Source organism: Phalacrocorax carbo, chromosome 3 (assembly GCF_963921805.1).
Source record: "Phalacrocorax carbo chromosome 3, bPhaCar2.1, whole genome shotgun sequence".
NCBI lineage: Eukaryota > Metazoa > Chordata > Aves > Suliformes > Phalacrocoracidae > Phalacrocorax > Phalacrocorax carbo.
The window spans coordinates 26,451,648-26,464,311 of NC_087515.1; the positions used below are offsets into that span (position 1 = coordinate 26,451,648).

At 37.9% G+C, this 12,664-nt stretch overlaps 1 protein-coding gene across 1 annotated transcript in view; it reads right to left on the minus strand.

The window, feature by feature from the left end:
• The window catches only part of USH2A (usherin), a 391,083-nt gene that overhangs the window by 46,568 nt on the left and 331,851 nt on the right, over window positions 1-12,664 (minus strand). The window contains exon 60 of the mRNA XM_064446238.1: window positions 9,307-9,661. Coding sequence (XP_064302308.1) covers window positions 9,307-9,661 — 355 coding nt within the window. The remainder of the gene's footprint in view (window positions 1-9,306; window positions 9,662-12,664) is intronic.

Sequence of the window (12,664 nt, forward strand, 5' to 3'; positions counted from 1 at the left end):
CCTTTTTCATACCCAGTTAACTTTATATACAGTTACAGTATAATGTGACAGTAAATTTTACCTCTCCATTGTTACCTGTTCAAAATGCATCAGAATATTCAGGATTTTTTTCTTCTGGTTTAAATCTCCATCAGAGCCTGTGGGAGAACTGGAATAAATAAGCAGCCACGTTTTCCCATACTGGAAAAGTTCCAGAAGGGAAAGGGCTCTTGACATTACAGAGCTAAAGGAGTTTTCAAGACACTTTCTATTTCCATACTCGTTCTTTTGTATGCTAGGTTGCCTGCCATTATGTTTATGTAATTCTGACAGTGTTCTTAATGACACACTAACAGATTGTAAAACACGCTGCTGGCATTTACTTGTTTTTTATATTTTTAAAACAATGTCCTTCATGTAACAGTAGTTAAGCGCGGCAGAAGGACATCATTAGAGCCATGGTTAAACTGTAATTTACACCATTAGGAAGGCAGGAGCAATTTTTATTGCCTGGCAATTTTCTTGCTGAAATATTTGGACCATATGGCTCAATTTGTGTAATAACCTTAATTTCAGCACCCTTCAGGTCTGCCTCCATCTCCTACGGAATGGTAAAATGCGGTTTAGCAGAAAAGGCAACTGTCTATACTTAGAGAGTTGAGATTAATAACATGTCACGTCCTGTTTTTGGTGAAGGAATTCGAACAGCAGCCAGATGGTATCTCTACAAATAACTGTCAGGGGTCTTGATCTAATCAATACAATGTATTAATACATCTCCCTTCGCTGCTTCTCGAGGGGTTAGCGTGCAACATCTGGAAAGATTGGGGGGACCGCCAAGTAGAAAGCTGATCCTTTTCAGAATCAAACTGAGCCCAATTAATTTTTCATGTATACTTGATAACTGTTTCATAATGAGCTATGCGTCTTGACGGAGTTAGGGTTGGCGGCATGAGCGGCTTGTGCTTCCTATCCCCATTCAGTCCACTTACAGAAACCAACCCATTAATCAAACTATCTGGCATAAAACTGAAATCTCAGCTCAGCAAGAGATCAATAACCATCCTTTAAAAAAAAAAAAAAAAAAAAAAGGAACAACAAAGACCCCACCACAGAACAAGGCTTTAGTGGGCAAAAGTATCCAGGCATGACATTAGTAATTACTTTAACAAAAACCAAAACTCAGAACCATACTCACCTAACAGGCACCTATAACACAGAATTTAATATTAGCTTCCTGTCAAAAAGTAACATTTAAGTCCATTAAAAATACACTGCCGTTCTGCTTTCTAGATACAGAGGCCATCTGGCCCCTATTCACCATAATTGCTATTATAGTCTCAAAAATAATATTTATATAGTGCTGTAAATTAACAGACAGACACCCATTCCCACTCCCAAAGAGCTTTCTGCTGATAAACTCATGTTTTAGCACTGTGCAGGAATTAGGGTCTCGCTCCCTAAAAAAAAAGAGTGTGGCAAGATTATACATGCATTCCAGTGCTTTTTGTAAAGTCTGAAAAGAGGAGAGAGAGAGGTCACTTGGCAGGCAGAAAATGGGAAACAGCAACAAGCATAGGGAAGATGAGCTTGAATGAGGCTGTGAAGCTGAGTGATGGGAATGGATTCAAAAGGGAGCAGTAAAGAGAAAGGACAGGAGGTCAGCTGAGAATACTAAACTTATCTTGCATAGGACACCCAACGGCTGTTTGATGAGAATGACTTTGGTGACTGTAGACCTGGATTAGATTCAAATGGAGTCCCCAGTGGTAGAAGGCTCTATATTATATTACCAATTCCCATGAGTCATATGGCTTGCTCTTGGTTTGTTTCTTTTTAAAAAGAGGGCCTGTTTATTGAAATTACACACTCCTTGTTAAAATTCCCAATGAAATATAAGCATATGACATAACACTTCTCAGACAGTTTGAATACAAGACCTTATCTGTGGAGGGGAGTGGGGCAGGGGATGGGATGTGTGGGTGGGGAATGGCCTTTCTAATTATCAGCTGAAGAATTCCTGTGTCTGTAGCTGTTGGGCATGACCCTGGGGATTTTAGGAAGCTGCCCTATGACTTTACCAACAAAGAGAGTTATCTTGGAGTTGCCTGATATATCCACTTAAGAATGTTGGTTAAATGTGAATTAAAATCTAGTCAAATCCAATTAAGCATTTTTAAACTGATATCTAATTTGAAAAACAGCTGTACATATTACCCAACAAATTTCTGCCTCCTCCTCCTCCATTTTAATTCCCTACATATATATGAAAAATCATCTGTAGCATACAAAACCTTGTTTTTAAAGCAGATTCAGTGTGGTCACACACAACACCAAGGGATGAATGCCCCTCATATTATATCTTCCTATCAAATTATACTTAATAAGGTGAAGGTTTCTGGGGGTTTTGTTTTGTTTATTTTCATTTTACAAAGTAGAAAACACTGTCAATGGTGTTCTGCAATGCCTGATTAGCTTAATCTTATTCTCACAACTACAGCGCAAGACTGACAGAAAAACATCATAGAGAACAGCATAAATATAAAGCATATATAAAAATATATAGAGAGAAACAGCATATGAAGCATTTATAAAAATCTTATTTTAGGCATCTACCTTTAGGCTTTGTCATGCAGTCACCTATTTTCTTATGACTGCAAACTGAAAAGGTTGCCACTTCCAGACTGCTGCTCACCTCATCTTTCTGTCACAGGGTACCATCGTTTAAATCTGTCAACCTGCATAATTCCATTGTGTGGGTTAGGAAAGACCAGCTGATTAATCAGCTTAAAATGAACCACCTTCTGTTGACTGACACGTGCTAGTAGAGGCACACAAGTGCACTAGATGAAAGCAGTCACGTGTGAACAGTTGCAGCCCAAGGACAGTAAATGTCCATGTCTTAGATGCTCTGGAGGTTTCATGGTCTGTAGAGGACATTCATGCTCCTAACTAGATTAGATGCCTGAAGTCAGACATTGTAAATATCCTGCAAAAGACCTAATTCTACATGTGCTTCACTCATCAAAAAAGACCTATGGAATGGGTGCAAACTGGATCTTGCACAAGGAGAAACCCAAGGATAAAATACACCAGATGTTTCCAAATAGGTAACTAATTTATTTTTTGAAAAAATTACCTATTGATCCAGGCACTCTGGTCTACTCAATCTAGAGTGTGCGATTAGGCATGGTCAGACATAACCCTATCAGTGTTTTTACTTCTGGTCCAAAAAACTGGGCAAAGATATGTTAACTTCTGGTTGCACACTGAATTAGGGAGAAAATGTTCAAGAAAAATGTAATGAAATAAACTCCTTTGCTGTAACCTTCACTAATTCAAGTCACCAGTTGCCTGACAATATATTAAGACCTCACAGACACCAGATAAACCTTTCCCTGCTACCCCACATCCTAACTTGCAAGGATTCTTTGATTTTTGGCAGAATTCCAGCAGGGTCTAAAGATATGTTTCTGCGGCTGCCCAAAGCATCCAGGAGACACTGAAGTGGCCTCAGTTACAACAAGGATGGTATAAATAGAAGAGCTGAAGACTCTCTTTCTCTCTCACTGTTCTCATCCAGCTCTATTACCACAGTACTTCAAAATCATCAAAGTCATGCAACAATCCATTTCATCCTTTCTGCTCTAATTAGGCAATTCCACATGTCTGTCTTGATAGGTAGGGCTTACTGAAGCACCTAATCAGTTTCTGGAGGGGTATCGTAGTGCCAATCCAAATGCTTATTTAAACACAGCTGTAGTGCCAAACCCAGCATATTCTGCAGCAGCATGGAAACAACAGAATCTGTGACACACAGATTGCCTCCCACGCTTTTACTTTTTTTTTTTTAGCAGCCTTCAACGTGAAGGAGCACTTGTCCTGTATTCATCCTGTGTAAGCTTAACAGGTCTAGAGATTAAAACATAGGAAGCATTTTATATTATTGGGCTTTCCTGGCAAATAAAACAATTACAGCAATTCCAGTACAAGCCCTTCCTGAAACTGTGCTAACGAGGCTTTGAATCTTAAAAACTGCATTTAAATCAAATGATTCATTTGCAAACCTATCACATACAGCACATGCATAGTAGGTGTGGGTCATTTCATTGGAATTAGAAAGCAAATGTCTCTATACATGAGAGGTCACCAGTTGTTGTAAGTTAAAATCTTTTCACTGTTAGGCATAATTAAAATACTCTAACAGTGGTTTCAGTAATTTAAACATTGCAGTATTGTTGTAATATTTTTCTAGGCTTCAAGAGTTCACAATTGTTTGGTCCAATCAAATCTGGGAACACTGGAGAAGTTATCACCCATCAAGGTAATTACTTTCAAGTTGAAATAATTACTCCATCAATGTTAATGGTCTTTCAACTTCAATAAAGCACTCACCTGCCGATAATCACAGCTAACCTCTTGCTCTCATGCAATTCCCTCTCTATTTAGCAGGTTATATTACAGCCGTTAGAGTGGTCACTTGTCCTGAACAGCTGCTGAATTTCACTTTGATCGGCTGTGAACCATAAAAAAATTAGTCATCTGTGTATGATTTCCCCCTAACCCATAAGCCCTCGCAGAGCTAAGGATATGATCTGTTGGCTGTATTAGGGCACTGCTGAGCAGCCATCTTGTTTCTGGTTTGGGCTACTTTCCACTCACTAACAGCAGCACAGTAGCCTAATTAACTTCTGCCCTCCACTGCCGTTTACAGCTTTCATTCTTTGCTAAGTAGCACATCTTCTGAATTTATGGCACGTACAGGGATTCCTCCATTTACTCTCATCTTGTTTTCTTACAGTGCAGCCCATTTCCCAGGCATCGGAAATAGGCATGTATAAAAAAGTTTCACCAGTCCCTGTTTTTAGCATCTTTTTTCTTGTGGCTATAAACCTCCTTCTTTTTTCTATAAGGAAGTTGTAATGTAGTCCTGCATACTGCATTACTGAATAAAGTTATGTACAAGTTAATAACTACATGGTATCACATCTCTAATGCTGCCAAATGTTCACTGGTCTATATGAGGGAACAGAAATGAAGGATCACGCGTGGATGCATTAAGTATTTCTGAATGTGATGAATAGAAAAGAATGAACTCTGGATGCAGGATTCTAGATATCTGGGAAATCCTGTATAGGAGGTATGTATATATGACAGTACTGACCACTTAAGATTATTTCTGATACGATATATTTTATGTGGAGTTTTTCAGCAAGTAGACTTTAATTATTATTTTTACTCTGGTTAATTACTGTCTGGTTATAATAACATAATCATGCAAGCCAAAGCCTTCATCCTCCCAGCAAAGTCTCTATTATTACTGCTATTCTGCAATATGTCTACAGATTTCCCTACCACAGATGAAGCATCTGCCAAGAGGAGCTTGGCCAGTGTAGTTATATACCATCTCCCCAAATAATGTAAGGTAAGCCAACATATGTTCTCAACTGTTAGCATAGCTGCATCCAAACCAAAGGCTTTGCTGGTGCAGTGATATCAGCTGAGAGACGTGTTAATTTTTTACACCCCAAGATGACATAGCTATGCCAAAAAAGCCTTGTAGGATAAATTTGGCCTGAGAACCTCATACTGCAAAACACATTGTGAGTAGACCTGTGCTTCTAGGTAGGTACAGGTGTAGGATTTCCCAGGAATAAGGCCTATTATCTTACACCTATCTCTTGCATCCTGTAACAAGAACACTGTACTTTTAGTTATACTTTGCTGAGGTGAATCTGACACACCGAGGCCTTGATTCTACATAATAATAATAATGGGGGTCACTGCCCATAGCAGGCAGAATTTTTCTTTATAACCCTCATCTCTGGATGCTTTTCCCTCTCCAAGCACTTTCTAACAGCTACATATTTTTTACATTTTTTACTCATCGTCTTGTCTTTGAATTCTCCTGCTCCTGATAAACAACCGAATACTTGATATAATTGTCATGGGAGAAACAGCATTACACACCCACAAAACATCTAGCAAGGAAAAGTCCAAACTAACCCCCAGTTTTACCTCACAGCAACATTTGCAATACAACAGTTAAAAGAGCTGTGGTGCTCTGATGCCATTTGGCAGATATGGGCTTTATAACAAAATCAGCTCTGGGTCCTAAGCCCTAAGTTCTCGAGAGTGAGAAGCTTGCTTTGACAATCTAGTCATTTTATGCAGATTTTTGTAAATGAGAACTTACTGTCAATCCATTCCTCTATAAATGCATCTGTCTCACACTAATGCTGTCAGTGAGACACTAAATATCATTCTTGCTTTAGAGGGTTAAAATGACCTGGGAAGATATTGTGGGAAACACTTGTACTGCTGTAACCAGTCTTGACTTAACTTTGCTCTGCAAATAAACCAGAATGTCAGTTTAACTTGCTGTCACCTAACATCTGCCACTACACTCCTGGCCAAACAAGCTAGGGAAATGGGTGATACCGCTCTTTAACTGCAAAGCATCAAAATGGCTCACGTGTACTTCACTTGCTCCTAATGGTGCAGGGCGATCCTCATTTTGTTTGAGTGGCAGCAGCGTTTGCTGCTTTTTATCTCCATAGGCAGCATAAAATTTCAAGGGGTCAGTGATAACCTTAAGGTACCGGACAGCCATACCTTTGACACATTAATTCAAATACAGTTTAAAGCACCTTAATTGGGGAGTGAATAGCTGCATTTTGGGAAGGTAGAGCGGATAAGTCTGTCAAATGGTTTGAAAACCCAGAAGATGCTTCTCATTTGGCTCTGGAAATGGATGGAAACGATGCTGTCATATCAGAACAGTCTGCAGGGATATTAGTGAGAGCTTAATTTGTATCCTGCAGTGTCACAAGGATTGTATTTCTACTTTAGGTTCTGGTCAAGCTTTATGTCCTGCAGCAGGCAACCAGGGTGCAAACAACAAGAGCAAGGGTGCTTTCAGCTACCATGATTCTAGCACTACTTTTTTTCTGGAATAATGTAATGGGATAAGAATGGAGTATAACAGATTAAATAAAGGACCGAACTCATTGCTTGCTTAATACTTTAAGTCTTGCTTGTAACATGGAAGCTTGTGTGAGAGAATGACTAATGGCGTATCCCACGAGGGAGCTCCAATAGAGATGCTTTAGGAGATTAAATGATTTAGCCTAGTACCCCTGAAAGCTATATTTTAAAGGGGCAGAAGTTTAATCATTGGAATGTTAGTTCCTTCAGTAAAATTACATTTTAATTAAAATGTCTCATTCACAAAGCTACAGTTAAGGGTATATCAGCAATTTCATGATAAAATCCTATTTTTAAGGGGTTATAACTTTGAAAGTTGGTGTCCAGGTTTTTGCCTGCTGGGATAATTGACCTGACCTCCTGAAGTTATCTTTGATAGCAGGACTGCGTGCACTTTATGTCAATAACTTGGATTCAAAGCTTTAGCTGTTCTGCTATATTCAGAAGAGATAGGATTCAGATCTCAGCTCCTTGGTATAAATCAGCAACAATGCTATTGGCTTAATGTAGTTGCAACAGCTTAAAGGGAGTGCAACTGATGGGAGAGCTGTGCAGAAAGATTTCTCCCCAAAGGGTAGTATAATATTTAAAAATTAAAAAGGGTAGCAAAAATAATAATCAATAAATGTTCACGACAAAGGACAGTAGAAAAACATGCAAGTCAGCTTCGCTGCAACACCAGTAGAACAGCTATACATATGCTGCCAGAATGTGATTTTCGTTCAGGATGGTGTTTGGGGAAAATAAAGGATTTTGGAGTCAGGAAAACACTAATTCAGTAAATAATAGCTTTTTAATTTAAAAGGCTTTTAACTGATGCTGCTAAAGAAACACACTGTGGCAACATTATTTAAAAGGCCATTTTGGTAGGTTTTATTACCCACACTACAACCATCTTGGACATTTTCTGTTGTTGTTGGCATGCTTGGAAGACATTGCAATGCATGACCGGCCAGGTCAATTCCGATGCTCAGCCACACATTGCATGCTGCTAAAGCAGAGTATTAGGAGAAGCCCTGTCATTTCACTGGTTTTGAAATCTTAGGTGTCCCATCACAATTATGATTGTGATCATTTTTTTTAAAACAAGTTAAGGGAGCTAAGTACCAAAATCCTACTGAAGTTCAATAACTTTAAAATTCCAATCTACTTTTTAAAATCTAACATTCTGTACAATACAAATGCAACTATTTCAGAAGCCAAAAGCATATATTCCTACCATTCTGTTCAGGACCTGTGTTCTTTTTCAGAAAAAAAAAAATGTATTACAAACTTAATCCATTTATGCTTCCAGGAAGCTAGACACAAAACTGTTTTGGAACCGTGTGATCACAAGAGTATGTAAGATTACTGAGCCGGATACTCCTCCTACCTCATCATGTTGAGATTTGTCTAACAGAGTTACTTAAAATAAAATTTACTCAATAAAATCATGGCCTATCAATACCATTTAGGGAAAATTCTAGGTTTATGAAATCGAGGAAACCCAACTTTATTACAACCTCCTTAAACATTTTCTAAAACTTATTTTCAAGAGACAGCCAAGTACAGCAGCAATCCTAATCTAGAGCAGTTCAGTTCAACTATCTATAAACTGCCTTTCTATAGAAACACTAGAATGTAATATATAGGTGGGAAGAGCAGTGGTAACTGCACAAACCATAACCACTTCTGTCACTGTTTTATATAACATTTTTAGTTCACAAAACAACCTGTCCTTTCCCGAGTCTAACCCTCCACACACTGAATAGAAACATCATATTTATAGATGTTCGTGTTTGGAAAGTCCCTTGAAGGGAAAGACATGTTAGCAATACAAAGTAACATTCTAACGTAAGTGCATGTAATGAAAGTAAAAGTAGATCTGCTTTTATTACTGATGAATTATGAGAGGAACATGCAAATGCATTGCATATATGAACTATGTAATTGCTAATGAATTCATTCACTTTGTGATTCCAATGAATTACAAAACTAGAATTAAATACAAAGAGGACTGATTTTGTTGTTCTTTGTGCATATCCTGTCAAAATGTTAACAGTCAAAGAGCTCAGGATAGTATTTTCAGAGCGAGGCTGACAAAGTTAGATGCATGTGTTGAACTCCTCCAGACATGACCCATCTATGCTTTTGAGTAATCTATTTGCCTCTACCAGGAATTACATATTAATGTGAAATGATTCAGTCTGCATTGGGGCAAACACAAAATTTAAACCAACAAAAGTACTGGCAGTTGGAAACCCTACTTTTCCAATCAGTGTTAAATGAGATTTTAAAATACCACAGAGACCAAAGCAGAGTAAAAACAACTTAAAACTGGTTTTGTGGTCCAGTTCTTACCATAACAGTTAGTGCTGTAACAGCTGGGATGCTAAATGTTGGATCACTGCGTTTTTCTTGATAGACTACTCGATACAGTAATACAACACCATTGGGAGAGGCAGGCTGGGTCCAGTTCAACTGCACTGAGTATGGACTTGTTGCTTGTGCCCAAGGGGCTCCCATGCCCCATGGGGAAGCTTCCAGAGTTTGCGTTGAAGCCCACAGGCTGTCCACTGACCCCACGGCATTTTGAGCTCTGACACGATATTCGTAGAGAGTAAAAGGCTGTAGAGCATCAGATGCATCAATAAATTCCAAAGCTCCTTCAGCCCAGATGAACAAAAGCAGCTCTTCTTGACTGCCCACAGGACGTCTGAAATTAAATCAAAGGCAATATGTTTAAAATTTAAAATAACTTTAACGGTCCCATGGTAGTAGGTCCTGAAGTTCTAAGTTTAACCTGTACCTCAGAGAAGTGCAGAATTTGTTTCTACACATTACAGACTCACAAGGATCTGCCCGTCTATCTATTTCTGAGGTAATAATTTAATTATTCTCCTTTATCTAGAAGAATACTATAAAACATGTCAAACAAGTGTGCTGTCACAGTCTGTAGCAGCAGAGTAGCAATAAAACAGCATATTGTCCTTTCAGGATAGAACACATCAGATAGATATGAGACTTTCAGAATTTAGAATGTGAAATTTTAAATCCATATGTGGTTGCTAAGTAATGACTTGAATTGCAATATGGGTGCAAGTGTTCAACATTTCTGAAAATCAAACTATTTATGGAGGTACTCGCCTCAGGATCCCTCATTTATGGAAAACTTACAACCAATTTACTTGAGAAAAAATGTTACCTAGTGAACAAGGGGTAAATACTCTACCATGCCCTCAAAACCAAAGCCATGCACTTTTAAATTCTGGTTTGCTCACAATAAATATCCCATTTGTTCTTGTGAATGGAATAAGCAATCCCTTGTTGCAGGAACTTAGCAGACTTCGCAGCTCCACCACAAAAATTCATTAAAATATCACAAGTAGTGATTTTTAAAATAAACTACATCTTTTTTCCAATGCTGTTTTGGTTTAAAAATGCAAATGTAAGATAGATGAAGACAATTCACTGTATAGGCTTTTGACACAATGGGGTTTTATTTTTGTACACACGTATGTACGCACACATGCATATATATAGCATTCCTACTACAGATCTGCTTGTGTTGGACCTGGTGATATTCTGAGCATCAGAGGAGATAACAGATGATCCTCAGCCCCTTTCTAATGTGGTCCCTTCCAGTATATAATTTACAACAGCTGTAATAAGGCAAGCACTCATCTTCAAAACAGAGTTATCAAATCAATTCTTTCACTTGGCATAAAAATGTTTGTGTGAAATTAAGTTGGTTACATTTAAACACTGTGATAAATCTCAGTGACGGTTGTGCTGTACTGCACATGAATTTAAGTATTTCCCCTACTCTTCACAGGAACCTTGGCCTTTGTGGAACGTAAAAGCACTTTCACCCTCCATGCCAACAACAAAAAACAAATTACATTATCTGCCATTTTTATTGCAAGTAGAGCTAATTTGCAGAAGTAAAATTGGTTTGTCTGACTACTGGGTGTCGTCATCACAACACACAAACAGAAGCTGAAGAACGTTTCTTTGGCAAGAGAAAATCTGTGTTTCATAGGATTCTTCCAGATTTTATTTTGTTATATCAACCCCAGGAATTACTTTAAAAATGCAAAATGCAACAATTTTTTAAAACTTATAATCTTAGCTGCTTTTAATAATATATGTCCAGGCATTTACATGCAAATATGAAGAATATAATGAATATATTCATTCATCTTTGTGTATATGCATATATATGGCATGCATGAATACATTATTTTCTTATATGAAGCTGAAGAATTTTACTAAACTCTGAGAGAAGCAGGCTATGTGGACACTGTTTAATTCAAAAGTGTTAAAGTGTGATTTTAAAAAAAGAAGAGTTTTGAGGTACAATGTCTCCAGTGTAGTGAAACAGGCAAATTATAAGATGTGTTGATACTGAGAATTGGTTGGCAGAACTGAGTGAAGAATTGCAGGTAGAACAGGCAGGAAAGATTCCCTGGCAATTCTCTCTCTTGCAACAAAATGTCTGGAAGAGTCAGGGTACAAAATTTCCTATTGACCCCAGAATTCCATCACCTGTTTTTAATACATTTCCCCATGCTCTACTCTAATGGCAAATTAAGCCTTATGCAGAACTCTCCCTTAGATGCTGTTCAGTGACTTAATGCAAGTCACATAATTCTGAAAGGTGAATCACTACTATGCCTTTCTCCTGCACCTAAAAATATAGACTTTTCCCTGTGTACTCAAAAACGTGCCTAAAAAAAAAATCTCTGTAGATAAGTGAAGAGAGAGCATATTTTAGTGCAATAAAGTCACATTTAATATGTCTTGTCTGACCAAGCAGTATGGCACTTAAATGAATACACAAATTTATGTTTCATAAATTTTTGGAACTCTGTCATAAACAGTCCTTTTACACTGAAAGATCAAATATGCCACCAACTGTAAGTTCATCCACAAGCAAAGCTGTACAATGTAGTCTGGTTAAGTATTTAGATCTTATTACTGCTGAATATTTAATGAATGAAACTTATGGTTAGGTAAATTGTTCCATCTGTAGTGCTAAAAACCAAAATATCTTCATGTATGAATAAACTTTGAACAGAAGTGGTTGAACAGTCTGTAATCATTTCAATCGTCTTAAGATTTAAGATTCAACTGCTCATTTAACTGGAAGTGTTTCTTATGTACAATGAGCTGCAAAGGAGAATAACATTTGCAAGAGCTGGAAGCTGTCTCTTGATCTGCATAGTCTGATTTGCAGCTTACATTCATTTTAAAGATGCTCAGATACAGTTATTTTTATAAGGGCAAATTGTCCCTGCCCCACTGCCAATCTGAGCCAGATGACATAAAGAGGAGAATATAATCTTCTTTGTGACAGATAACTATAGAGCTGTATGCAGAGGACTGCAGCAACATTAAGTGCAACACTCACCCCTCAGCTTTCTTATGTGGAAGGAGACACAGTGAATCCCTGAGATCTTGCAGGTCAACCCAGAATTATTCTCCACATATTTACCTTTCATCATGCAACAAAAATACATTTTTTAGCAGTGCCTGCTGTTTTCCTTACCAGAGTGGTAGTGAGTTATTTCTGGAAACACTGAGAAGTCCTGGGGTAAAATTCAAATGACTGGGGAATCACACTGTCAAACGTGGGGGAATAATGCAACATCAACAATACTCCCCCTCTAAAGTTTCACATCCAATCAAACAAAGCAGCCTCACTTACCATTTGAAT